At 54.7% G+C, this 27,428-nt stretch overlaps 1 protein-coding gene across 1 annotated transcript; it reads right to left on the bottom strand.

The window, feature by feature from the left end:
• Nucleotides 1–7,790: 7,790 nt before the first annotated feature.
• LSM4 (LSM4 homolog, U6 small nuclear RNA and mRNA degradation associated) lies at nt 7,791–20,204 on the bottom strand. The gene is given in 8 exon segments (XM_022558611.2): nt 7,791–8,446; nt 10,410–10,593; nt 13,614–13,712; nt 15,827–15,868; nt 19,872–19,978; nt 19,981–20,097; nt 20,100–20,163; nt 20,166–20,204. Coding segments are annotated over 8 exon segments (729 nt in total). The 5' UTR covers nt 20,190–20,204; the 3' UTR covers nt 7,791–8,354.
• Nucleotides 20,205–27,428: the final 7,224 nt, after the last annotated feature.

The raw sequence follows: 27,428 nt of genomic DNA on the forward strand, positions 1-27,428 counted from the left end.
ACCAGAGAGAAAGGAGGTGGGAAGAGAGACCAGCTTGAGAAGGCAGGAGACACAGGAAGAGACAAATGACTGTTTTTAAATCAAGCCACATTTTTTCACTGGGATGCAGGGCCCTTGGCTAGGGACTGGACCCAGTCTTCTGTCTCGTTGGCATGAAGAGAAGGTGACATTATAAACCTGTACAAGGAAAATACAGTGACTGTCTCCTAGGGATGATCAGTATGTGTGGTGATAAGGGACTCACAGGCCACCCCGGGAGCTGGAGGCCCCAACTGTCCTGGAGGCCCACAGGGCAGGATCCCTGATGCTGGCTGCGGCCCCAGCCTGGCTCACCCACTGCTCACTGACCTCTGACAGGGCTTTGTGGCCTGAAATGCCCAGGGAGCTGTAGGTCACTCCAAGTCCCCACCATGCCCCTGCAGCTCTGGGTCAGGTGGAGAGGACCCAGACACTGGTATTTCACTGCCTGGCTTCCCCTTCCCTCCGCACACTGGCTACTGCCATTGTCAAGCTGGGTAAACTGAGGTTCTGAGAGGGGCCCCCATTCTTGGGGTGGAAATAAGTGAAAACATAGATAAAATAATATCTGGCAGTGACAAGAGCTATGAAGAAATCTCACTGGGAGGAAGGGAGTGGGGAATACAGAGGGTCCTTCACACCTGCAGACAAAGGGGGCTCCATGAGGAGGCACCTGGGAAGGATGTGCCTGAAAGCTGGATCAGCGAGTGCAAAGGCCCTGAGGTAGGGCTGCAAGGTGTGTTGGAAGAGACTCAAGGAAGAGGCCTGGAGTGGGGTGAGGAAAGGGGAGATGGGAGAAGGTAAGGGGTGGGGGGGAATCGCAGGGGCATCCATGTTGTCAGCAGCTGGAGTGGGGAATAGTTGGAGTCCTTGCCAGCCCAGGTAGAGCCCGTGACTACCCTCCCTGCCTCTGTTTCCCCACCAGTGTCCATGTTCCAGAGGATGCAGGGGAGGCACAGGGGGCATAGGGACTGCCAAGGGTCACAGGGATCCATCTTCTGCCCTCTGTGAGTGCCACCCTGGCCTCCTCACACTCTCTGTGGCTCCCTGCCCACCTCCCTGCCACCCCTTAGCTCTCTGCCCACTGCTGCCATCGAGCCACCCAACCCTTGCCCATGATGTTCCCTCACCAGTGCCCACCTCAGGAGACACCCTGCAGCTCCCCTACCAAGCAGAGCCCAGAGACTCTCCCTTGGCTGGCTCCCCAACGCCCCTGGGCCCCTCACTCAGCCTCCTCACCCCCAGTTTGGCTGCAAGCTCTGTAGGGAGGGGGTGGCTTAGGAGACAGAGAGGCTGATGGAAATGGGAGAAGGTGGGCATCAGGGTCCTTGAGCCTGGGTAAAAATAGCTGTCCCCTCTGCCCCTGCCCCCTGTGAGGAGGCGGTAGTGATGGTGGCTGCAGTGATGGGGGATGTGCCCAGAGGAGCATCCGGCAGGGCCCGTGTTGCCATGGTGATACTGACTCAGAGGCAGAGGCAGGTAGCGGCATCTGGTACCCAGCCGGCCCGCCTCTGCACTCACAGCACCTCCCCAACCCCCACCCTGTAGCCTCCACTCCACTCCACTCATTTTCTGAGACTAGAGAGGGGTGGGTGAGGCCCTGTGGCAGCTGGATAAGTTCCTCCACAACCCCCATCCGATCACCTGCTGGAAGGTGGGGGACAATGTTCTCACTGCACTGACTTGGGTACCAGGTCTTCCTCCCTCCATTCACCTGTCATCCTGCCCATCTGTCTGTCTGTCTGTCCATCCCTCGTTCATACATCCGCCTAACATTTATGGACCACCTCCTGTGTGCCCACATCGTTCTCAGCACAGGGCAGTTACCTCATGCCCGTGCAGTCAAGGTATCAGAGAGGGGTCTGGGCTGGGAGGATGTGGGTGAAGACCCCCAGGCCACTTGGGTCCAGGCCTCAAGATGCTGAGGCCCCCTTCTCTCCCTCCTGCTCTCAGTCTCTCCCCCTCTTCCTGCGTCTTTCAGTCTCTCTCTCTGTCTCTTCATCTCAAGGTACAGCCCAGACCCTTCCCCACACTCCTCAGGCCCCACAGCTGCTGCCCACCTCCCTCCACCCTCTTTACTTATTCCACTCCAGCCACACCAGCCTCTGCACTTTTCCTCCAGCACACCAGCTCATTCCCACCTCAGGGCCTTTGCACATGCTGCTCTCCCTGCCTGGAAGACCCTTAGGGTCTTCACCTGTGTTTTTATCTTGTTTAATTCTTGGTTTCCCAATTATCTCTCTACCCCCCAGGGTATGCCTTCACTTCTCCAACTGTGAAATTGGCATGGTGAGCACAGTATGACTTTACAGTGAGGGGTGGGGATTATGTGCCTAGAACTGTGCCCAACGCAGAGTAAAAACTCAACAAACAGCTCAGATGTCCAGGAGCTGATGAAGGATAATCAAAAAATGTGATCCATTCATACAACGGAATATTATTCAGCCAAAGAAAGGAATGAAGCACTGATACACACTACAACATGTATGAACCCTATAAATATTACGCTGAGTGAAAGAAGCCAGACACAAAAGGCTGTATAGTATGTGATTCCATTTATGTGAAATGTCCAGAACAGGCAAATCCATAGAGACAGAAAGCAGAGTAGTGGTTGCCAGGGGCTGAGGAGGAGGGAGTGGGTGTGGGGTTTCTTTTTGGGGTGATGAAAATGTTCTGGAACTAGATACAGGTGGTGGTTGCACAACATCGTGAATGTACTAAATGCCACTGAATTGCTCACATTAAAATGGTTGATTTTATGTTAGTGAATGTTACCTCCATTTTTTTTTTTTAAAGGACATTAGGTAAAAACTAAGGAAATCTGAATAAAGGGTGGACTTTAGGCAATAATGGTCAACCTCCTGTGTCTCCAAGACACCCAGCATGCACCTTCCCCAGGGCCTTTGTGCCTGCAGTTCCCTCTAGCTGGAGGTTTCAAGTGACAGAGAAGCTGGATCAGACCCCAGGGGGCCAAGGCACAGTCTGACTCCAATTGCTTCCCTCGCCTTCCTGTGGCCACAAGAAAGGTCAAGGGGCTCAGTGGTTAGGATGGAGTGTGCCCGGGAGGCTGAGTGGTTGGGATGACATCAAAGATATTTGGGTCCCTTGGAGGGGACGGTCTGTTCCCCTGGGGGAGGGAGAAGGATCTGTAACCTATGTGGGGTCCCAAAGCAAGTGGGCAGGGAAGGCAATGGAATTCAGTCCAGCTGGGGGCCCTGTCCTAGGGGCCTGCTTCTAGCAGCCTCATGAACACAAACAGCAAGATCCATTTTCTAATTTTTAAGGAAAACTGCTGAGTAATGAAGATCTCCCTGGACAGTGTTGCTGCGCCCGGGCCTCCCCATCCAGGAACCGAGACTTCTGGGGTTTGTGGAAAAGGCTTCGCCCTTCCAGAGAGTTCTGGGGAACCTTGTCGAGTCTCTCCATGACAACAGGGAGGGAGGGAGGCCACGTCGCCACCCTTCACACGGACTTGGGCACTTGGGGACATCCCACAGCCCTGCTGGCCTTGGACGCTTAATGTGCTGGAGGGGTGCAGCGTGGAGGGACAGGTCCTGGGGGTGCTTACACGGACAGTCTTCAAAGGAACAGAGAAGGGAATGAGGGAGGGGAAGATGCATGAGGACTCGCCAAGTATTTTTAGGCACTGAATGCAGCCCTGAAATATTTCCATGGCCACTCCCGGAGAATGAGCTGGGTGACTATTTCGGTGCCTGGTTCCAGCGGGGGCAGAGTGGGGGTGAGTCACTGCTGGGTGGCTGGGCAAAGACCAGGAGGGGGCTCTCAGGGCAGGACCTTGGGCCTGTAAGGTGACGGCTCCCTGGCCCGGGGCCAGGCGTCTGGTGCTGGGCTCCAGGGTACAGAGGACAGTGGCCTGGCCACTCCCTGTAGCATGGCACCACTGCCCAGGTCCCCCCTGGACAGCAAGCCAATCACATTGACCCCACGGCTTATGGAGGTAAAGAGGGTCCTGGGTGAGGTTTCAGACACTCCACAGGTGCTCGGTGAAGCGCCTCTCCTATGTTTTCAGGCACGTATGAGGGACTTCCCTGGAGGGCCAGTGGTTAAGACTCTGCGCTTCCACTGCAGGGGGTACAGGTTTGATCCCTGGTGGGGGGGGGAAGCACATATGGAGCACTAGCTGTATGTCTACCAACCACCCTCCCTTCATGTAATCCTCCCAACAATCCCTGTGAGGTGGAGTCCCCTACTATCCCTGCCGACCAGTGAGGAAACTGAAGCACAGTGGGGTTACACTTGCTGGCCCTCTGTGTGCTTCAAACTCTGTCCCTCAACTGAGGCTATAGCCAGGGGAGTGAATTTTAAAGCAGGTGCCGAGGGACTTCCCTGGTGGTCCAGTGGGTAAGACTCCATGCTCCCAGTGCAGGGGGCCCAGGTTCTATCCCTGGTTGGGGAACTAGATCCCACACGCATGCCGCAACTAAGAAGTCCACATGCCGCAAGTAAAGACCCTGCACACTGCAATGAAGATCCCGTGTGCTGCAACTAAGACCCAGTGCAGCCAAAAATAAATAATAAATAAATTTTTTTTTTTAAAAAAAACAGGTGCCGACTTCACCTGCCCCCATTCCTAATTCTACACCTGACACAACGGACCTGAGAGAAGGTAAATGGATCCTCCAAGTTCAAGGAGGGGACAGAGGGAGGAGCTCAGAGGAGGCTCTGGAGCGGTGTGTCCTGGGGGCTGTGTGTCCTGGGGAGGGTCACTCACCCTCTCTGTGTCTGCGCCTAGGCACTGTCTGGCACATGTTAGACTGTTGTTAGTTCACGGCCCTGGGTCTCTTCATCCTCTCTGCCCTTCCCAAGCAGGCCATGGAAGCTCAGGGGATTTGCACTTGCTGTTCCCTCTACCTGTTGTTCCCTGCTCTCTTTCCGAGGCCAGAGGCTTCTCGTTGTCCGGGAATTGGTTTGACCACGTCCCCCTTCGACTCTTTGGAAAGGACCCACCCCAGCATCCTGAGCTTCCTGCAGAACAACAAGCCTGTCTGCCTGGGCCCTCACGGCACCCCTGCCCCTTCTCCTGTCACCTCTACAGCCTCTACCTTGGGCTGAGCCCCCAGCACTGCCTTCTCTTGGTCTCTTGGCTTTCACCCTTGCCTCAGTCTGTTCCAGAACGTTCTGCGGCTTCCCATTTCGCTCAGGGCCTGCACCCGCCCCATTTCCTGTCCTCTCACTTTGCTCCGGTCACCACTTGGCACAGGACCTTTGCACAGGCTGTTTCCCTGTCAGGAACGCTCTTCCCCCAGATGGCTGGCTCCTTTGCCTCCCTCAAACCCTTTTCTCGAATGTCACCCCCTGGCCTGCCCAGACCACCTCTCTCCCCCACCCTTGCTTTCTACTCTGAATTTATGCATTCGGCTTTTTTGTTGCCAGCTCACCCCTGTGGAAGGTAAGGGCCACCATGGTGGGGACTCTGCCTAATTCACAGCTGAGTCTCCAGTGCCTGGGATGGAGCTGTGGCCCCAGTTCCTCCGCCCCCGGCCAGCCCTCTTCTCCCGTTGTGGCGGGCAGCTTCCCCCACTGAGATCGTTTAAGTGGACATCAGACCATTTCCCACAGGCCAAGCGGCCCTTTGTCCACAGAGAGATGTCAGAGGACACCAAAGCACATGCTGAGCCGGCAGGGGCACACATGCTGCTGATGCCAGGACACGCGGACCCCAGGGTCCAGTTGAATGGGTGGGGAGGACAGTGGCCGTCAAGCCTGCCTGGAGGACGTGGGAGGCAGCAGTCTGGGGGCAGGGCTTCCCGGGGGGAGGTGCTCTTGGAGCAGCAGGTGAGGCCCAGGAGAGGAGGAATCCACGCAGAAGTGTGTGCAGGCGGGAAAGCAAGAGACACCCTCCCACCCACCACCAGCTTGCGGGGCTGCTGCTTGAGGCTGCCCACTGAATCCAGGTCTCTGAAATGGACTCATGGCCCCAGCGTGAGGCAGCAGGGCCATCCAGGCTGGCGCTGGCCCCAGGCTGAGGCACACCCTGGGTGTGTGGGTCTCCCTGACCTGGAGCAAACTCCAAGGGGAGGAGGTCGGGGCCTACAGGAACCACCTGCACTTAACAAGGTAGCCCGCAGGCTGCAGGTTATGCAGCAGTCAGCTGATGGGGGTGAAAATCCCTGGGGACAGACCATCAGCAGGGCAGGAAGGAGGCCGAGCTGTGGGAACCAGGCCAACACTTTTGGTTTCCCTTCTTGTTGAAGGGGTTGAGGCTGGTTTCTTGAAACCAACCAGGAAGAAGACTGGAAAACGGGCCTGTCCCGACACCCAGCTCAGGAGGACGACGCCTTCCGGAAGCCCACGGCACCTAAGCGGCCAGGGCCGGGGAAGCGGCTCATATCACCAGCGGGCAAGGAGAGAAATGGGAGCCCGGACTGCCCGGCTGGAAAGGTCAGGGTTGCCTGGCGCGGCTGGTGGCGCGGGCGGGAAGCCGCGCTTACGCACGCCGAGGATGCGCCCCCGCGCGGAGACGGGGCGCGTCCGAGACCCACGACCCTGAGCTGCGAATGGGCCCTTGGGAACGTCTGAACACGTTCCTGGTCCAGAGCTGGGTAAGGGAAGAAAAACCAAACCGCGGAGAGCAGGAAGGGGCGGGGCTCCTAAAGGGCTTCCCATTCACAGCCGCGCAGGACACCAGAGCCCCACGGATTTCATCAAAGCCTGGCTGGAGACGACCCGCGCCCGGCAGGGGGGAGACCTAGCCCCCCAGACCAAGGCCCCGGAGGCCATAATGGGACTCTGCGTCCAGGGCCATGGGGGAGGGGAGTTGTGAACACGGGCCCCTCCCTCCCCAACCGTTCTCTTCTTGCGCCTTCATGTCAGCCGGGCCCCTGCACAGCCCACGTCTGTGATGAGGAAGGTGGGTCCTCAGGGCCCAGGTCACACTCAGACCCCACACCCCTGTCCTCAACCTACGCCAAAGTGTTGCTTTGTCACCAGGCAGGGATTCAGGCAGCAGCAGGTCCCTGGAGGGGGGGCCCGGGGAAGAAGCAATGATGGGGGTGAGAGTGGCGGCAGGGAATGGCACTCTCCAGATAGGATGGGGCTGAGAAATCTTAGTCAGAGGTCTTCGAGCTAGCTAGGCCAGCACTTTGCAGACCTGATAAGTGGCAGTTCTACAGGCACCACCACCTTTTCTTCCCATCACCCCTCAGAACCGGTCTCAACCCCATGACACCTAGAACCCGCACCCACAGGAACCGGCCTCCTAACACCAGCCTGTCTCTGTGGTTCCCAGGAATATTGGTCAGCAGACCATGTCACCGGAAACATTTTCACAAGTGCAGGCTCAGCGTCTCAAGCAAATCACCGGGTTGTGGAGAGGCAGTGCCCCGACTTGAAGAAGAGGTGAAAGGTTCACGAAAACCTTCCTCATGTGTTCCTCGAAGCAGCCGCCTGTCATGGCTTCTCTCTCGGTGAACTCTGGTGTGAAGGGTGCTTGCAAAACAGGGACGGAGGGCAGAACACTGGTGGCAACGCCAGGCGGTGTGGGTGTCCCGCTGGCTCCCACCTGGGACTTTCCTCCCCCCACCTCCCCACAAAGAGAGGCGGGGGTCACCTACTGCCCAGAGCCCAGTCTTGCCTTCCACCTTTTGTAAGAGGCTGCTGAGGGACATGGGAACCAGTGTCCCAACGAAATGCTTCCCCTCAGTGAGAGGCCACAGGGTACAAAAGGAAACTTCTTGCATGGGGCTGTGATTTCCTGAGGACACTACCTACTAGATGCACCCAGTGGTTCAAAAGGAATTATGGATTTACAGTTTGTAGTTGTATTTGTTTTTATTTTTGTAACACAAAGAGGGAGAGAGGAAGGGAAGAGACAGGGCCCAGCGTCGTCCCCCAGAACAGCTTCTGAGGCATACGTTCGCCTGGATTCGTTTTGAAAAGGCAATTTCGGGGTCCGTGTTTTAGGAAACTCTCCAGGCTGTCAATCTCAGCGCAAGCAGCTTAAAATAAAAACCTCCCGTCTGTTCGCCACACAGGGATCTAACACAAAATGCAAAACAAACCTGTTTGGAAAATGCCTGCCCTTAAAACAAGAGTGAGGGCTTTAAAGATTCATTAAACACAGAATCTTCCAGGAATCAAGTTGGCTGCGACTTCACAAAACCAGAAGCACAGAATAACGTTTCCAACTGTAGAACTGCTGGCTGACAAAAAAAGAGGAGGATCACAAGACGACAGGCAGGGGGGTCCTCCCCCAACACCTGCCTCTTCTTTTTGTTCTGAACAGACTCATAAACTGGAGAGTAGAAACGCGGCCTTGCGGGTGGAAGCAGATGCCCAGTGGCGGTGGCTCAATCTCTGGGGAACAGAGGGGCAGCTCACTGTTTGCCCGCCTGTCTGCCTGGCTTCTTTTCTGGTTGACCTCTGCCGGTGCCTGGGATTCCACCTCGGCCCCGGCCACCAAACACACCTGTGAGACAGGGGAAAGGGGCTTTAGCAGAGCCGGGCTGGGAGGCCCACTGTGGACTGGGACCAGGAACTGGAATCCTTAGACTGTGGCCAAGTTGTTTAATCCCTCTGGGTCTCAGCTTCCACTTCCGTAAAGTGAGGGCAGTGATCCTACCTCTGGCGGGAAGGGCAGGCTGAGAATCTGAGATGGAGTGTCGACCAGGGCTGGGCATGGGTAGTGCTCCAGAACATTCTCAGTGTGACAAGGGACCAGACCAGGCCCCCCAGGGGTGTGAAGGATGCCAGGGAGGACAGAGGTTGGCACCAAGTCACACTGGGGCTTGGGGCGGGCTTCCTGGAAGAGAAGGCTGGGGGCCAAGGTGGAGGGCAGTCACCAGAAGGACAAAGCCAGAAGGGCTTCCAGGAGGAGGAGGGTGGGGGGGCACGAACTAAGACAAGGCCTGGACTCAGTCCAGGGATGGGGCAATGACCCCCAGCTGTGAGGCTGGGAGCTGCACCAGGGGACCTGGGCCTTCCTTGCTCTGGCACCACCCGCATCTGGCCCAGGAGAGAAACGACTGGGTGGTTTGTGCGTGTCCAGCCTGGAGAAGGGGCAGGGGAGCCTCCTGAGCCCTGACCTCTGCAGTCAGTGGTGGGGCTGTTTCCAAAATACATTTTACGTGGAACAATGGCACTGCTGTTGGGGGAGGTGAGCAGTCGGAGGGAGGGCATGCCCCCGGCCCAGGGAGGTCCCAGAAGGATCAGGGCAGCATGGGGACATAGAAATGTACACACAGGCCCCCTTCCTCCACAGACATGCAGGGGGCCCTCTGGGGACAGAAGCCAATGCTGGCAGGGTCTGCCTAACCTCACGTCTCATGGGGCAAGACCAGCTTTGCCAAGGGGAGCCTGGCTATGCGGGGACCCCTGTGAGATTCCCACTGGCTGTGGAAGGCCCCGTGGCCTCCGTTCAGAGCCGCCCGAGCAAGCCGCTCTCCCCCTCCTCCCTGCTCCTTCAGGCAGTTTACTTGACAGTGGTGGCCCCCAGTGAAGGGTCTAGCCCTGGGGACAGGTCCTGGGACCCCTGGGACCCTGCTCACCCCAATCCTAGGCTACTCTCCACCTGGGGTGCCCTCCTGCCCTCTTCCATCTGGCTCCTTTCTGATTGTCACGTGAGCCTCAGCTCATGGCTGGCTCCTGTGTCCTTCCCAGCCCTGCCCACGAGCCTCCAAGGTGGGCCCCGGGCCTGGCACACAGGAGGCCCCTCCAGATGCAAGAGACAAAGCCAGGTCCCTCCAAGAACAGGAGCCGGGTGGGGGAGGCGGGGAAGGGCAGGGTCTGCAGATGGCCTCTGGGCTCAGGCCCCAGCTGACTGCACAAGTTTAATTTTATGCCAGATTTATAATCTCAGGGTGGTGTGCTGGGATCTATCCAAAAGGCGTGACCTTGGCTTTGTATAAAGGAGTCATAGCAGGGAAGGGTCCCATGCCGGGGCCCCGCGCTGGGGTACTCACCCGCAGTCTAGTGAGGTGGGCACTGCAGGACCCTCTCTGCAGAGGGGAAACTGAGCCTTGGCGAGGTGCCCAGAGCACCTGCCAGGAAACACAGGCAGGGCTCAAGTCCCAGGTCTATGTGGGCCTGGACCCAGACCTAAGGGAGCACTGAGAGCCACTGCGGGGCAGGAGGGCCCAGGTGGGTGAGGGTCAGCACTGACCACCAGGACTCAGCTGGGCTCCCCGGGTTGGGCTCCTGCGGTGGGGACAGGCGGCAACCAGCAGCGTCAGCTGTTCTGCAGAGGAGCCCCATGAGTCACAGCCCCCCAGCTCCACGTAGGAGGGGCTCTGAGCCAGGCCCTCGGCACCATGACGGCACCAGCCAAGAATGTCAACACTGGGCCGGGACGGATGCCACGTGCTAGAGTCACCCCCGCCAATGGGGAGGCCCCAGCAGCCTGCTAGGGAGGAAGCAGGGAGAGAAGGGCATACCTCGCCCGGCGCCCCCCATTCCGCGGCCCTTCTGCTGCTTCTGCTGCTGCAGGCCACCGCGGCCGCGGCCCTTGGCCACCACCTCCTCCTTGACCATGTCGATGATCTCATCAGGGATGCGCAGGTACTTGATGGTGCTGCCGCGGATGTAGCACTCGGGCATCCGCCAGAATTTGTCCCCGTCCTGTGAGAGAGGGTGTGTGTGTCAGATCTTTGGGGGGGCGGTAGGGTCCCTGCAGAGCAGGTGCAGATGGCCGGGGCAGCATCTGTCCCCTCAGGCCACCTGCACCTGGCATCGCCCCCGCAGGCTGCAAAGTTCTTCGTCCTGGACGGGACACTGGAGGGGCCGCCCTCCAGCAGGATCCCTCCAGATCCTTGGCAGCCCTTCACACATGACAGAGGGTGGGGCAGGGCCTCGTGAGAAGCCTCCGTGTCCTCAGCCTGTCCTCCAGTGGGGGATGCAGCCCGAAGCCTGGAGAGGGGTGAGGCTGTCCCACGCGCCAGGTGCTGCCACAGCCCAGCTCCTCCCCCTCCTGCCCCCAGCCTTCCAGAACTCACCTTCTGGAACCCTCTCTATGCACCCTGACTCATTCATTCACACAAGTATCTCGTGGCAGGGTCTGAGCTGGGCATGGGACACAAGTGAGCAGGACAGAAACCCTGTGTGATGGGTGAAGAGCGCCAGGACGGGGGTAGGGAGCCAGGACTGGGGCCAGCCAGGGGCAGCTCCCAGTGATGCCCGTTTCCAGGAGAGCTAATGGAAGCTAGAGAGACAAGGGGCTTGTAAAGTTGCAGACTCCTGAGCAACGCCAACCCTGCAGTTCTTAGGATGCTGACTGTTTCCCCACCACCACCAAATACCCTGCGACCAGCAAAAGGCCTTCCCTCCACGCTACCTCCTGCTGCCCTTGGGCGGGAGCCCGGGGCCTCATCCATCAGATGAATTCTCCGGCCCCACCCCTGTTGCCCAGGCCAGAAGCCTGGTAACCCTCCCCCGCCACGCCTAGAAATCAGACCAAGACACCTCCCTGCTTAGATCCCAATCAGCGCCCCGTTGGCCCAAGGACGAGGTCCAAACTCCTCAGTGTGGTTCCAGAGGGCCTGAGATCCAGCCCCACCCTGGCTGCCCTCTCTCGGCACTCGATGTGCCTTCCAGATGGAACTTTCTGGAACACACACAGTGGGCTTCCGGGCCCCAGCACTTTGCACATGCTGTTCCCACCTTTTCATGTCTGGCTAACTCCAGCCCTCAACAGGCCTTGCTTCCAGCCTCCCTGCAAGCCCCAGTCCTCCTGCATGACACTCATCGGCGGTGCCCGGGCCAATCTGGCCCAGCCCAGTGGAGGTACTCGGCAGGGACAAATGGAATGTTTGCGGGCCAACTCTTCCCAGGAGCACACACGAGAGCCCCCGACCCATACAGGAACCCCAAGAGGCCTCAGAGCATTCCTTTCCCAGAAATGGTAGGCGAGGGGCCAAGTCCGTGGGGATGCAAAGTACAGCCAGACAGAAACAATGATTGTGTGGAAGCTCAGGGCCGGGGCTGGGGCTGGGGCCGGTGGCTCAGCGCGAGGCTTTCCCTCAGCCAAGGGCAGGCCGAGCCCAGCGCGCTCCCTGTAGGAACAGGGTTTACTGTGCTTTCCATGGGGGCAGCTAAATGCCTCCCGACCCTTGCTCTCCCGTGCTTTCTCAGCCCCTGGGATCTCTGTGTTCAGCCACCTGCTACCCAAGGGAAGGAGGGGCTGCCATCACCTGTTTACAGATGAGGACTCCGGGTGACCTGCGTGAGACGGTACCTCCCACCAGCCTCTCCTCCCAACCGCTGGGTCACAGAGGGGGACTCCCCAGGGGGAGCCACGTGTCCAGTCTCGGCTGGCCATGGAGGCTGGACGGACCTTGCCCTGAGACCCAGCGATTGGTTCTAGGTCCCAGAAGTGGACACAGACGTAACGGCGGCGTGCAGGACAAGCGCTCAGCTGTGCACTGTGGCATCGTCTGCCACAGGCACGCTGGAAACGCCTGCCACCAAGGAGTTCGGTCCCAAGAAGCAGGTCACAGAGCCGAGCAGGTGAGGGTACGGGGTCACAGCCCTCTGTCTGCCTTTTGGGGTGTGAACTGTCCAGGAGCACAGACCGGGGTGAGAGTGGCTGCCTTGTGCTCTGCTGTATGCTGGCGTGGCGAGCCCTGGGGGCACACTGCCAGACAGCCGGGCCCTGCCTGGGCCCTCCAGGAGCCTCCTCCCTGTAACATGAGGGGCTATCTTGGGCAGGGGACGGAGACTGGAATCAAGGTGAAAGGAAAGCCCTAGCAGAACCCAGTGCAGAGTGGGGAAGGAGTCCCGCCTTCACCACTGTCCTCATCGCTCTGGATCAGCCCAAGGCGGGGATGGCCCTGGGGAACATTCTCCCCACCCCGGCCCTGCACTTCCTGGTTTCAGGCCTCAGGGGAAACAAGCCCCGTGGTGGCCTGCACATCCCACAGTCACGCCACCACGGCCCACGTGGTGGGCAATGCCCACAGCCAGGACCAAAGGCAGCAGAGGCTAACAAGGAGGGTGGGGCCTGCCCTGGAGGCCACCCCCTCCCTGTAGAGCAGGGATTTATGGCCAGAAGCACCCCCCAGGCCCAAGTCCTTCTTGGTCAGGGGTGGCACCCGGGGATGCAGGAGCAGCTCAGTGCCTGCCGGGCAGCATCCCCGCAGGTGCAAAGTCCAGGGCACTAGAGAGACTTGGAGCCTTGTCCGGCTGTTCCCCCCAACATCCTGACTAGTCTCTCGGGCCCCGCCCCTGCAAGAGGCCCCGCCCCTGGCAGGATGACTGGTGGTATAGGCTGCGGTAGGCACCCTCCCACTCCTCCCACACGTCCAGGGAAGGGCTTTTTTTTTTTTTTTTTTGCCCCGGACGCGCAGGCTCAGCGGCCATGGCTCACGGGCCCAGCCGCTCCGCAGCATATGGGATCCTCCCGGACCGGGGCACGAACCCCAGTCCCCTGCATCGGCAGGCAGACTCCCAACCACTGCGCCACCAGGGAAGCCCCAGGGAAGGGCTTTTACCCCACTTGGAGGCGAGGACGCTGAGGCTCTGTAAAGCCCCAGGTCCCAGTGCGCATTCCTGGCCACACGACCCCCACTCGCTCTGCCCACCAGACCGGAGCTGCCCCAAGGCCCCCAGGCAGCGAGTGCAGACTCGGGGTGGAGGGCACTCACCCTGGACGTGCAGATCACCTCACGCAAGTTGATGTTCATCCAGTTGTCGCAGCTCACCAGGTGCCCATTGTACGTCTCCCCGTTTTTGAGCTCCACCAACTGGAGAGAAAACGGGTCCCACGTCAGTCTCAGGCCCTAAGAGGGGTGCAGACTTACCCCGAAGAGCAGGCCACCACCACCGGGCCTCATTCAGACACATCCTCGGCTCTTCTTGGGACCCACTGGCCACAGCACACGATGTCCAGGCCCCCAGGGGCCCACCTTACAGGAGACACGCTCTGCTTTCTCACTACGCTTTGCTGGGCATTGTAGACTTTCTACGATGAAACCATTTTTTTGTGTGCGGAAGAAACAAACAGACAACCCCCCCCGCCCCACGTCTTTAAAGGAATGAGTAAGGGTGGCCAGGGGCCAGGCAGGTGCCCAGTGATGGCACACATGTGATCCTTGGTGGTCTGGAAAAACTGTTTTTCATTGCAATAACTACTTGCTTATTTTGATGTGTTTCGGGAAAAGCGCGTCATGCAGAAGACAGGCTTTTGCTAGGAAAAGGCTGAGACTTAAAAAAGAATCAACTTAGAGAATGAACTTATGGTTACCAGAGGGGATTGGTGGGGGGAAGGGATAGTTAGGGAATTTGGGATTGACATGTACACAGGACTATATTTAAAATGGATAACCAACAAGGAAGTACTGTATAGCACAGGGAACTCCGCTCAATATTATGTAACAACCTAAATGGGAAAAAATTTGAAAAAGAATAGACACGTGTATATGTATAACCGAATCACTTTGCTGTACACCTGAAACTAACAACATTGTTAATCAACTATACTCCAACATAAAATAAAAAGTTAAAAAAAAAATCAACTCTCAGGGCTGGAGAGGCACTGGGCTCACAGCCGCCACCTCTGCATTGTTCCATGGGCCGGGCATGGGTGCAGGTGCTGGCATAATGAGTGCCAGCGGCAGCCTGGTCCGTGCCTATGACTTCCTGCTGAAGTTCCTGCTGGTGGGTGACAGTGACGTGGCGAGGGTGAGATCTTGGCGAGCCTGCAGGACGATACAGCCGAGTCCCCGTACGGCCACCTGGCAGACATCATGCGCTCTCCTGCTGCCTTCTGCAGTGCTGCAGACATTTTCCAGCTACTCTGCCCGTTTCCCTTGGCAACCACTTTAAGATTTAAAATATGATTTGTAAAGTCATCACTTTCAAGTTTGGAAAAAAAAAAAAGAAATAAAAGGAATCAACTCAGCTATCGGCCCAAGAGAAACGAAGACATACATCCATGGAAAAATGTGTTCACGGATGTTCCCAGCAGCTAAAATCTTCACGAATAGCCAAAAAGTGGTAACAACCCAAATGTCCATCATCAGTGGACAAATGGATAAATAAAATGTGATGTATCCGCACAACGGAATATCACCTGGCCGTAAGGAATGAAGCTTTGACACATGCTACAATGTGGACAAACCCCAAGAACATCATGCTGAGTGAAGGAAGCCAGACACGAAAAGCCACATGTTGTGTGATCCCACTTATAGGAAATGTCCAGAACAGACAAATGCACAGAGACAGAAAGCAGATCCGTGGTTGCCCGGGGCTGGGGCGGGGGGCGGGTGGAGGGGGAGGGGAGCAGCTGCTAATGGAGACTGGGTCACCTTTTGGGGTGACAGGATTGCTCTGGAACTACATAGAGGTGGTGGTTGCACAAAACTGTGAATGTACTGAACGTCCCTAAACTGTACTTCAAAAGGTTGAATTGTATGGTATGTGAATAACGTCTGAATTTAAAAAAAAGAAAAGACAACAGAACATATTGACATATACCACACTTTATCACGAAAGGACAAAGCAGCTTAGGGAATGAGCATCGCATGAACCTATCCATATTTTAAAAAAATCATTCACGCTCACACACACGTTAAAAGTCCAGATGTGTATATATCAAAGAATAGTTAAATTGTTGGGAAGATGAACAAAGAGGGGCTTCCACTTTCTCTGAATCTCTAGTATTTGACACTTTTAATAAGCAGGCATTACTTTGATCAGGAGCAGAAATGACACAGGTCCTGACGCATGTGGGAGGGAAAAGAGGACAGGCAGGAAGCGGCTTTGGCTGGAGGCACCTCACCCTTTGCCCAGTGTCCCTGTCCCTGTGCTGAGGCTGGTCCCCGCTGAAATGTGCCATCCCAGACCAGCATGTACTCACCATTGGGTGATTCTGAGCTGTTTTCAGCAGTGACAAAGGAAGCTGAAAGGCAAACAAAAGCACATGACTTGTTTCATCAGCCAGCGCTGTAGAGCCCTGGCCTCTGGGCAGGGCTGACACTCCAGGAGCACACATTCCCCGACAGAAATGCAGCTTCTGAACTCTGCCCAAGCCCAGGACACATACCTGCCTCCTAGCTTAGGACAGAAAAGTCTCAGGAACACCCCCACCCCTGCAATTGCAAAGGCAGCTGCCCTCTGGTCTTGGCGCTGACCATTCCGGGCATTTCTTTGTAGCTCAGGCTGCACACAGTCCCACCCCTGACAGGACCAGGTGTAGCCCTCCATGCTTATAAACAGCATCACAGCACACGGGTTCTGCTGCTGCTTGAATTTTTTGCTCCACTGATGTTTCTGAGATACATCCAGGCTAACACATGCAGCTCTAGCTAGGCCTTTCATTGTCGGCATGGTAGGTGGTTATCATCACACCCACTTTGTGGACGGAGATACTGCGGCTTAGAGACTGAGGAACTTGCCCGGCACCAGTGAGCTAGTGAGAGACGGAGCTTGACTTGACCCCATCTGTCAGAAGCCAGCTTACGCTGAGCCCACAGGGGGCTCAGGGGGCAGCCCTGATTGAACCAAGAGTGATTTGGCCAGGCGCAACTGGCCTCCCAATCAGAGGCCACATCTGAGCTGGGTGTTCATAGAGGAATTCACCAGGTGAGAGGAAGAAACATTTCAGAAGAAGCCTGTGGTCACTGCAAGTGAGAGCAGATAAAGGATGGGATTTAAAAACGCCCCCTGATAAGGTGAACTTTCAAGATAGTTCTTTTCCCATTATTGCTGAATTTCTTTTTTATAAACAACATATAGTGTAACTGGGGAAAAAAAGTCAGTTCTTTTCATTTAGGGTACACAAATCACAACCCATACACTGGGGCCTGTCTCTGGGTCTCCAGAACGGTGACTCAGGTGGCAGTGCTTGGGTCCAGGGTCCAGTGACAGCCTATCCAGTATAGCCAGGTGAAGGTTCTAGACCAAGGGCCCCACAAGATGGGAAACTGCCTCAGCAAGGACCACACCTTGCCCGAGCAACTTTGGAACCCTAAGTTGGCCTGAGCCCCAGGACTTCTTGGCAGGGGAGTCCCAGCCCACCCTCACCCTCCAATAGGGGGCAGCTGCTTCTCCAGGTGGTGGGGACTGTGAGGCCTCTCTCAGGAGGCCACAAGGGGCCCTCAACCCCCAGAGGATGGCTCCCTATGGAAGGGCTTGGTGGGGGGGATATCTCACATCCCACGGGCCTTCCCTAAGAGCCACCCGGGGAAGATCCAGGGGCGGCAGGAAGCCAGGCCCAAGCCCACTTCCTGCACTGGCTTCCTGGAAGGGCACGATAAGGAGTAAGAAGGAGCCACGTGGAGAGGAGGTGGCTGCTCCGAGGAGGGTGGGCAGGCAGGCTGGGGTCCCAATGTGGCCAACCTGCAGCTCCTGCCTTCTCCTCTGGAATGCATCTGTGTGATGCTGCCGGGTGCGGAGAGCTGGAGGCTCAGCCGCGCGTGCGCGAGCCACACACCCAGGGGGTATTTTACAACGGAGAAGCCTCACGCTTTGCTGGGCAAGCCTGTTCTCTGTGCCCACAATGGGAATCTGGACCAGGGCGATGACACACCTAGGTCCTCCTCCCAGATCAGCAGAGAGGGGACAGGACCAGCTTAGCCCTGGAAGGCGAGAATGAAGATGGACTCAGTGCTGAGAGATGGAGGGAGGGTCACAGCAGTGCAGTCAAGGCCCCTCTAGATGAGGCACCAGCGGTAGAGCAGTTGGGACCTGCCCAGGCACACGGAGCAAGATCCTGCTAAAGCCGGGGAAAGTAGGCTGATGCCCGTCGGCAGGGGACCCACAGACGTCCTTCAGTGGCATACAGAGCCTCTATGCCAGTCCCTCTCAGGTTGCCACCCTGTCCCAGCTACTGGCAGCACAGCCCTGAAGGACCCACAGCCTCCTTAGCTGTTGCTGGCAGTGTGCCCTCAGAATACGGCTGCGACACAGATGGGTCCAGCACCTGCTCACAACCCTCGCCTGCGCAGCCGCCCCCTAGGCAGGCCAGAGCCAGGCCTGACACGGTCCAGCAAACTTGGCCATGCCCGGTGCTGCTGGCCAAGCTCTGTTCCTCGGTTCCCTCTTGCCCTTCCCCAGGCTGGTGGCTGCTCCCTCGGCCAGGCCCTCATTATAACCCCAAGGAGGGAACAAGGTTTCCACCTGGGCCACCCTCTGCTGTTTCTATTATAGGACGTAGCCAGTCTCTAATTAACTTGCTTATTTATTATGTCTCCCTGGCTAGACTGGAAGTGCCACAAGCCTCCTGCTAGACTGGAAAATTCAGAGGGTGTGGACTTTGTCCAGCACTGAACACCAGGGCCAGGCGCACGTGAAGGACTCAGTGAATATTTTCTGAACAAATACAGCACACACCACCAAGGGAGGCACTTGGGGCAGGGGGGTTCTTGCTCAAAGGAGAGGCTCAAAGGAGAGGTGGCACTGGGATAGCAATGCCAAGCAGTGGTCACATCTTGCCATCTTCTACGTCCTTGTCCCCAAACTGTGCTGGAGACAGAGGCGAAGGGAAGGGGAGGATCCCGGTGAACTTAAAAGCCAAGGGGAAGGGGTGGTGGCAGGGGTGGGGGGATGGAAGACACTTGAAGGTGCCAGGGAGACAGGAAAGGGCCAAACACCCAGTTCAGGGGGAGACAGGGTCATCTGGAGTCGGGAAAGTCATAGAAGAGCTTCAGGCATGAGAACTCCTTTTTCTGGCCTTTCTCAGCACGCTTGGGGTCTGACCCTCAGGCCTGGACCAATCCAGGGCTAGACCTAATAGTATCCTGAGGCTCCCAACTCAGGAAGCTGTTGCAGACCACCCACTCCCTCGCCCACACCTCTGCTTCCGGCCCTGCCCTGACCACAGGGAACAGGCAGTGTGTCATGCCTTGTCCACTCCTGAACACTCCTCAGAAGGCGCGAACAGGCTGAATGAATGAATCTGTACTTCACACAGACACTGTTCTAGGCTCTGGGACTGTATGAGGATAAAAGACAAAGATCTTGTCTCCATGCCCAGTCCCTCAGACCAACTCTACCCTCCAGCAGAGAGGAACCTGCTTCCTTCTCTCCATCCCCACACTGACCAGGAGAATTTAGTGAGCCCTCATGGTCAGCTCTGAAAAAGGTGCAGCAACCATCTCAGAGCAACTCAGGTGCCGATGGGCCAGGTACTCTCCCAAGAAGCTCCCAGCTCTCAATTCCTCTGTGTGGACCTCCGTTTCCCCGCTGGGGGCACAGACACTCTCTGGGTTAGATCTACAACTTCCACAACTTGTGAGCGCCATGGCCCCGGGGAGGCTTCCTGTCAGGGCCTCAATTTTTCTTTTTGTGAACTGGGAGGATGCAGTTAGTCCATCCTTAGCTCAAAATACCCCCTCTCCCTCTGAACAACATACTGTGTGACAGAGGAAGAAGCAAACCCTTCTCTGGGTCTGTTTGTCAGCCTGAAAAAGAGAGGCACAGGAGGTTGTGCGGCTAGCATTCTAAGGGCCTTACAAGCCCTGAAATTCCCTAAATTGGTTTAATTTGAGAACGCACACCGGCCCCCTACTTCTTGGCCCTCTAGCTTTACAATCTATGAGGTTAGACTTGGTCGGATGCACTCGGAGTCACTTCCCTGCCCGAAAAGTCACTCTGCGGCATTCACCGGGCCCTTCGGTGAGTCCCCTTCCTCTCCGGCCTGTTTCCCCACCTGAAAAATGGGAAGACTGCGGCTAGACCGCTATACTATGATTACACGTTCGGTCAGTCCCAAGTTCCCCTGAGACCGACTTGCTGGGTGTCCTGAAAGAAGCCCCTGCCGTCCCCGGTCTCAGTTACCACCCCCTCGGGCCGGGGGTGGGAGGACTCGAGGCCCGGATGGCACGCTCGCTCCGCATCACCCCTGCCCCAGCACCCGCCCCGAGGGCCCTTGGCGGCCGGCTCCCCCGTCGTCTTGCCCTCACCATGGTGTCGGCGGAGACCGGGGTCCCCGGCCACTTCCGCCACCGCCGCCGCCGCTCACGTTCCCGCCGGTAGCAGCCCCGCTGCGCGCCACTAGGCTGAAATGGAGTGGCAGCGACGCGAGCCAGTCAGAGAGGGGCTCGTGGGAAGGACAACCAATCCACGCAGAGTAAGGCGAGGCCTACTAAGCACGAGGGCGGGGCGGGCCGTGTTCTCACAGGAGAAATGAGGGACAGACTCGTAAAGTGCCGCCGTGAGTGCTGCAAAAGGGGGCGGAGCAATGTGCGCAGGCGCAGGAGGCCTTGTGGGCAAGAGCGCATGCGCAGGCGAACCCCTCGCGGATCTCGGCTCCACGCTGTGGGCGAAGGCGGTTATTACCTCCAGTTTCGAGAGAGAGAAATGGAAGCTGTTTGGTTGTTATTGGGATGTGCTTATGTCTCCCTTCGGGCCCCTGCTCTCCTGAGTCTCATTATTGTAGTTGACCATTATCCAAGGCACGTCTTTTGGTAGGTTGGAATCCCGGCTGTGCCCTTTGAGCCTCAGTTTGCCTCCCTTTGAAATGGCCGTAATAATAGTGTATGCGCTAGAAGGTTGCAGTGAGGACAGAACGAGTTAAGCCACGGAAAAGCACGTAGAACAGAATCTGGCGCATACTGAGCACTTGATACACGGGTGTGCAACATTGAGCACCTACTATGGACCCGCTCCTAGAAACACATAAGTGAATAAACCAGACAAAACTCCAGGCCCTCCTGAGGCTTAGGAGCCCACTGAGGAGACAGCCGGTAAACAAAATAATTAGGAAAAGGTATTAGTTTCCTTGGGCTACCGTAACAGAGTGATCAAACTGGGTGACTTTAAACCATAAAACTTGACCCAGAAGTTGAAATCAAGGTGTTGGCAGGGTTGGTTCCTTCTGAAGGATCTGAGGCACAATTCATCCTATGCCTCTCTCCCAGCAACCCTTGTAGTCCTTGGTTTATTTATTTCTTTTTATCTTTTTATAAATGTATTTATATTTATTTTTGGCTGTGTTGGGTCTTCGTTGCTGCATGCGGGCTTTCTCTAGTTGTGGCGAGCAGGAGCCACTCTTCACTATGGTGTGTGGGCCTCTCACTGCGGTGGCTTCTCTTGTTCCAGAGCACGGGCTCTAGGCATGTAGGCTCAGTAGGTGTGGCACACGGGCTTAGTTGTTCCGCGGCATGTGGGATCTTCCCAGACCAGGGCTCGAACCCGTGTCGCCTGCATTGGCAGGCAAATTCTTAACCCCTGTGCCACCAGGGAAGTCCTGTAGGCTTTGGTTTATAAACACATTACTCCAGTCTCTGCCTCTGACATCACATGGCTTTTCTCTGTCTCAGATCTTCCTCTTCTTTTCTATGAGGACACTCCTTTCTCTTATTAGGCCCACCCTAAATCTAGGATAAATTTCATCTTGAGATCCTTAATTATATCTGCAAAAAGACTTTATTTCAAATAAGGTCATATTCACAGATATGGGGGTTAGAACTTATCTATGTTACCCAGGATAGGCTAGAACATTTCTTTTTAGGGACAATACTCAACCCACTACATCAAGTATTAGCTATGATTCCTTTGAGCATAGACATTTATTTGAATAGTTCATGTCTCCTAGGTGACCATGCATGTACTTTCACACACTCACGAGCATATCTGCAGCCTAAATTTCCAGGAAGGGTCCAGCTGGATGACCATCGAGGGTTCCTTCCTCTGCCTTGACTTCACAGATGTCTTGACCTTCAGGTCTGTAAATGAGACATAGGTGTTCTCCTCCAGTGACTACCCTTTTCCAGGCCTCCTTAGTGTCAGCGCTGGCCCGAGAGCTTTTTCTTTTCTTTTTAATTTTTTGACTGCACCACGTGGCTTGTGGAATCTTAGTTCCACGACCAGGGATTGAACCCGCCCCGGCAGTGACACTGACAAGTCCTAACCACTGGACGGCCAGGGAATTCCCGAGAGCTTTTTCTTACCAAGCCCAGAGCCAAGCTCTTCCAGCTGTAAAGTCCCTATTCCTCTCAGAGCCAGCTCAGGGAGCCCCTGATGCTCAGCTTCTCAATAAAAGATTCCCCTGCATCAGGTCTACCCTGATCTACCCTCCAGGACCTGGTGAGGGGAAAGGGGTCTGGGGACCGGCTTTGCTATGAAGGGACTGAGTGACTCAGGCATGTTTCTCCCTCTCCCTTCTCGTTAAAAACAGGAATACAGGGGCTTCTCTGGTGGCGCAGTGGTTGAGAGTCCGCCTGCCGTTGCAGGGGACATGGGTTTGTGCCCCGGTCCGGGAAGATACCACATGCCGCGGAGCGGCTGGGCCCGTGAGCCATGGCCGCTGAGCCTGCGCGTCCGGAGCCTGTGCTCCGCAACGGGAGAGGCCACAACAGTGAGAGGCCCGCGTACCGCAAAAAAAAAAAAAACAAACCAGAAATACAGATCTCCCTGGACTTACGATGGGGTTACGTCCCAATAAACCCATCATACGTTGAAAATATTGTAAATTGAAAAGACATTTAATACATTTAGCCTACTAAACATCGTACCTTAAACGCGCTCAGAACACTCACATTAGCCTATAGTGGAGCAAAATCATCAAACACAAACCTATTTGATAAAATGTTGAATATCTTATGTAATGTGTTGAACACTGTACTGAAAGTAAAAAACAGAATAGTTTTAAGTGTATCAGTTATTTACCATTGTAACCATATGACTGACCGGGAGCTGAGGCTCACTGCCAACTGCCCAGCATCACGAGAGTGTATGTCTAGCTCCGGAAAAGATCAAAATTCAAAGTTCAGTTTCTACTAATGATTGCTTTTGCACGTCATGAAGTTGAAAAATCTGAAGTCAAACCATCATAAGTCGGGGACAGTCTGTGATCATCTCTGCTAATCAGGGTTACTGTGTGGAGTGATCACATGTGAAACCCATATAGAGTGCCAAGCACCTGATAGCCCTGGACCCACAGTTGTCCTTCATGTCTTAGTTTGGGGTCTGCCCTCCCCCAGAAGCTGACCCTGAGGTGAGGACTCAAGGACACATGGAGTATTCAGGGGGTGACCCCAGGAAGTCCCCACTGGGGATGGAGACCTGAGACAGGGAGGGAAGGGTCCCTGCAGTGGATGCCAATGAGCAGGTGACAAAGTGGGCACCTGAGGGTTACTCCAGCTGTGGACCTTAGGGAGACAGCATAAGAACTTGTGTCTCAAAGTGGTCCCACCCAGGATTAGGGCAGAGTTCATTTTCCCCTCTATCATTGGCTTGGGGTTGCTCCCAGGGTTGCTGGTGAGGTCAGGGAAGTGTGCCGGATGCTAGTAAGTGGCCAACAGTGATATGCCGATTGGGCTAGAGGGATCAGTGTGACCAGCCGAGCCTTATTTGCCGAGGGTAAAGGCCGCTTTGATGTAAACGACATAAACTGGGCTACATGAAGTGCTCCAGCGTCAACATGGTGGTGGAAGTAGGAAGAAAATTGCATGCTGGTTCACCTCGTTCTGACTTTTCTAGACTTTTCTATGTTCAGTCCTTCTCCTTTTGCACAACTGACAAACTCCTGTTCATCCTTGAAAATTCTGCTTGGGTGACCCCGTGTGGCGGACTATGGTTACTGCAGATTTGGTCAGCTCTTTCAACACAGGGGTGGCCAATCGGAGTTCTCCGTCCACCTGGGCATAGTCGTTGGCTAAAGAGGAGCAAGTGACCAACCAAGGCCAATTAGACTCACCCTTGGGACGGATACTGAGGGCCAGAAGGGAGAAAAGTGCTTTTCATAGAGGTTTTTTAAAGTGCAATAGTGAAAGCCCAGTGCCATCCCGATTGATCTTCTGGAAGAAGCTCTCTGCAGGTTGAATCTAACATAGAATTCCTCTGTGGAAAAGAGGCACAGTTTTAGCCCCTGGATCTAGCTATATCTGAAGTCATAAGGTGCGACTTTCCACTTATATGAGCCCAACAAGTTGTCTTTTTTTTTTTTTTTTTTTTTTTGTTGTACGCGGGCCTCTCACTGTTGTGGCCTCTCCCGTTGCGGAGCACAGGCTCCGGACGCGCAGGCTCAGCGGCCATGGCTCACGGGCCCAGCCGCTCTGCGGCTTGTGGGATCTTCCCGGACCGGGGCACGAACCCGTGTCCCCTGCATCGGCAGGCGTACTCTCAACCACTGCGCCACCAGGGAAGCCCCAACAAGTTGTCTTTTATTGCTTAATTCACTTGGAGTGTGGACTCTGTCCCTAGCAGTTGGCAGGCCCTTCACTAATGCATAGCTGCTCTGTGAATTCTTCAGTGACTGCCCCCCCCAATCTAATCTTTCCTTCTCTTATACTTTGAACTTCAGTACCTTGCATTGATTTTCATCATTACCTGGTTTGTAATTGTACCACGCTGTAATTGCTCATTTGCACACTTAAGCCTTCTTGACCCCGACTTGTAGGAGCAACGTGAGAGTTTGCATGGGCCACTATTTTAGGCTGTCAGCACAGTTTTTCCTTCCCCCCATCATGGACACATGACCCGGGCTCAACCAATCAGAGGTCTTCCCTGGAAGTCTCCTGGAATTGCAGAGCTGGAGTAATGTGAGTCCGGTACAGACATGGCCATATTTTCACTTTAGAGTCTTGGCCGTGTTTAATCCTGGATCCAGCTGTACCTGATGCTTCAGAAAATCGTCATCCTTTCCTATCCCTTGAAAATACTCCTCTATTTTTTTCCAGTCCAGTTTAAATTGTATTTCTGACAGCGGAAACCTGAAGAGTGTGAACCAAGGTACCTATCAAATTAAAAAAGATACACTATCCTCCACTTAAAAAAAAAAGGGGGAGGGGGATCATAAAACTCAGTGCTGGCAAGGTTGTCATGAAACTGGTAGACATATATTTTCTTTTAAGTGGGGGAGAAATGGCATTATGTTTCAAAATCCATAAAAGTGTCACACCCTGCAACTCAGTAATTCACTTCTGAAATTTTATACTAAGGAGGTCTTGCAAATGAAGGGAACTGCTCCATACCAAGACCTTGCAACAATGTTGCCAATTCTAAAACAGCAGAAAGAATATAAATGTCTAACAGCAGTGGACTGGTTGAGTAAGCTATGTTTCCTCCACTAGACAGAATATTTTCCATTCATTAAAAAATTATATGTAAATCCTCCCCCACCCCCAATCCCCGGGAGCAGGCAGTGGGTTGAGCTTAGTGGTTAGATTCTAAAACAGAGAGAAAAGGGGGGGCTTCCCTGGTGGCGCAGTGGTTGAGAGTCTGTCTGCCGATGCTAAGGGACACGGGTTCGTGGCCCGGTCCGTGAAGGATCCCACATGCCGCCGAGCGGCTGGGCCCGTGAGCCATGGTCGCTGAGCCTGCGCATCCGGAGCCTGTGCTCTGCAACGGGAGAGGCCACAACAGTGAGAGGCCCGCGTACCGCAAAAAAAAAAAAAGAATCTGCCTTCCAATGCAGGGGACGCAGGTTCCATCCTTGGTTGGGGAACTAAGATCGCACATGCTTCGGGGCAACTAAGCCCACACGCACCACAACTAGAGAGCCCGTGTGCCGCAACAAAGATCCAATGCAGCCAAATAAATAAACAAATATTTTTTTAAAATGTAAGTTCTTAAAAAAAAAGATTTATCTTCCTTAATTTTGTTTTCTTCTGTTTTAAGTTGCACGTGGAAACTGCTTCCCCCACCTCCCCCTCCTGCCACGACGTTCACAGCTTCTGAGGATTACCAGAACCCACTTCGCAAAAGGAAAAAAAAGAAAATTGCTAGAAAACTATAGGCATCTTTTTTTTTTCTTATTCTTTGTTTCTCTGTTTCTTTCTTTTTTAAATTTTGGCCACGTGGCTTGAAGGATCTTAGTTCCCTGATCAGACCTGCGCCCTCAGCAGTGAAAGCATAGAATCCTAACTACTGGACCGCCAGGGATCAGCACAAGCTGATCACATACCCTGCGACCCACCTCCCTCACTTGGCCTTGAAAAATGTTTTGCTGAAACCTTTCTGGGTGTTTGGGGTTTTTGAGCACAAGCCACCGGAGCCACCCTTCTCCTTGTATGGCACCTTACAATAAACCCTGCACTTTCCTTCACCACAACCTGGTGTCAGTAGATTGGCTTTACTGCACGTGGGTGAGCAGACCCAAGTTTGGTTCAGTAACAAAAGCACCCGCTCCATCTTCTAGTCTGAGCCCCCGAAAGGACTCACACATCTCAAGACCACCTGGAGAAAAAGGGGCATTCACCCTTTGAAACGCACATGTCTACCCAGATGTCACTCTGCCTAACTCGGCCAAAAGGCCCATCCAGTCCCTGAACTGGCAGAGCCAAAAGGAAGGAGCCCCAAGAAGGCGCCATGGGGTCCCATGGGCTTCCACTCTCTCCCACCTCCCCCAAGGCCACACCCAGCAGGAGCTGGCAATGCGAAGAGTCTTGGAGATCCTAGGGGTGTGATCTGAATCCAGCTCCAGTCCTAGCCTTCCCCACCTGGCTGTCTGTGGCTGTGAGCCCCTAATCTCCCAGGGCTGTCAGGGTGGGAGCCCACAGAGAAATGCAGCTTCTTTCCCAAGCCAGCATGGTGGGTTCTGCTCTACTTAGCATATTTATTGAGCACTGATTTGTGCTGGGCCCTGTGCACAGCGGTGACCAAGTCAGATCAGGTCCTTGCCCTCCCAGGCTCACAGTCCAGAGGGAGACAGTCGGCAGCTGCACAAGTGTATGAATAAAAGTGAAATTACAGCAGTGACACGTGTTAGGAGAGATTGGGGTTGGCATGGAGAGAGAGCATGTGGAAGAAACTGGATAGACTGTGGGTTTGTTGATTGACTAAGCAATACATCACACTCATCTTTCCTTATGCAAACAGCGCATTCTATTTAAAAAATACTGTATAGTGCAGGTAATAAATTCAATATCCTGTGATAAACCATAACGGAAAAGAATATGAAAAAGAATGTATATATATGTATAACTGAATCACTTTGCTATACAGTAGTAATTAACACATCATTGTCAATCAACTATACATCAATAAAAAAAAAAAAGATGCTCCATGAAGACACTCTGTGTGACCACATTGTTATCTTTGTTAATACTCCTATTATATACTTTACCTTCCTTCCCAGGACTCACTGGGGCCCCAGTACTCTTTGATCCCCATTTTACAGATGAGGAAACTGAGGTTTGGAATGGGAAAATAACTCATCTGAGAGCAGGCACCATGTGAGGAACTAGGCAGAATTTGAACTCAGGCGATCTGGCTCTAACCACCACACTTGCTGCCCTCCATTCTCTCCCTAAGAATATTGCATAGAAATTTTAAAAGGAAAAATTCTTCACAAATGAAATGTTTTTGTTTGTTTTGTTTCTTTGTTTGTTTGTTTTTACAACTCCGGGAAATAAGGTGTGGTACCTGAGTCCATTACGTCGTACCGTCAATTTCCTGGTTTTTATTTATTTATTTATTTATTTATTTATTTATTTATTGGCTGCGTGGGGTCTTCATTGCTGCACCCGGGCTTTCTCTAGTTGCGGCGAGCAGGGGCTACTCTTCGTTGCAGTGCA

This window comes from Delphinapterus leucas, unplaced genomic scaffold, assembly GCF_059928025.1.
Source record: "Delphinapterus leucas isolate spDelLeu-1000000601 "Yukka" unplaced genomic scaffold, BTC_Dleu_Yukka2 spDelLeu_asBTCV2_sq25, whole genome shotgun sequence".
In the NCBI taxonomy this organism is placed as follows: Eukaryota; Metazoa; Chordata; class Mammalia; order Artiodactyla; family Monodontidae; genus Delphinapterus; species Delphinapterus leucas.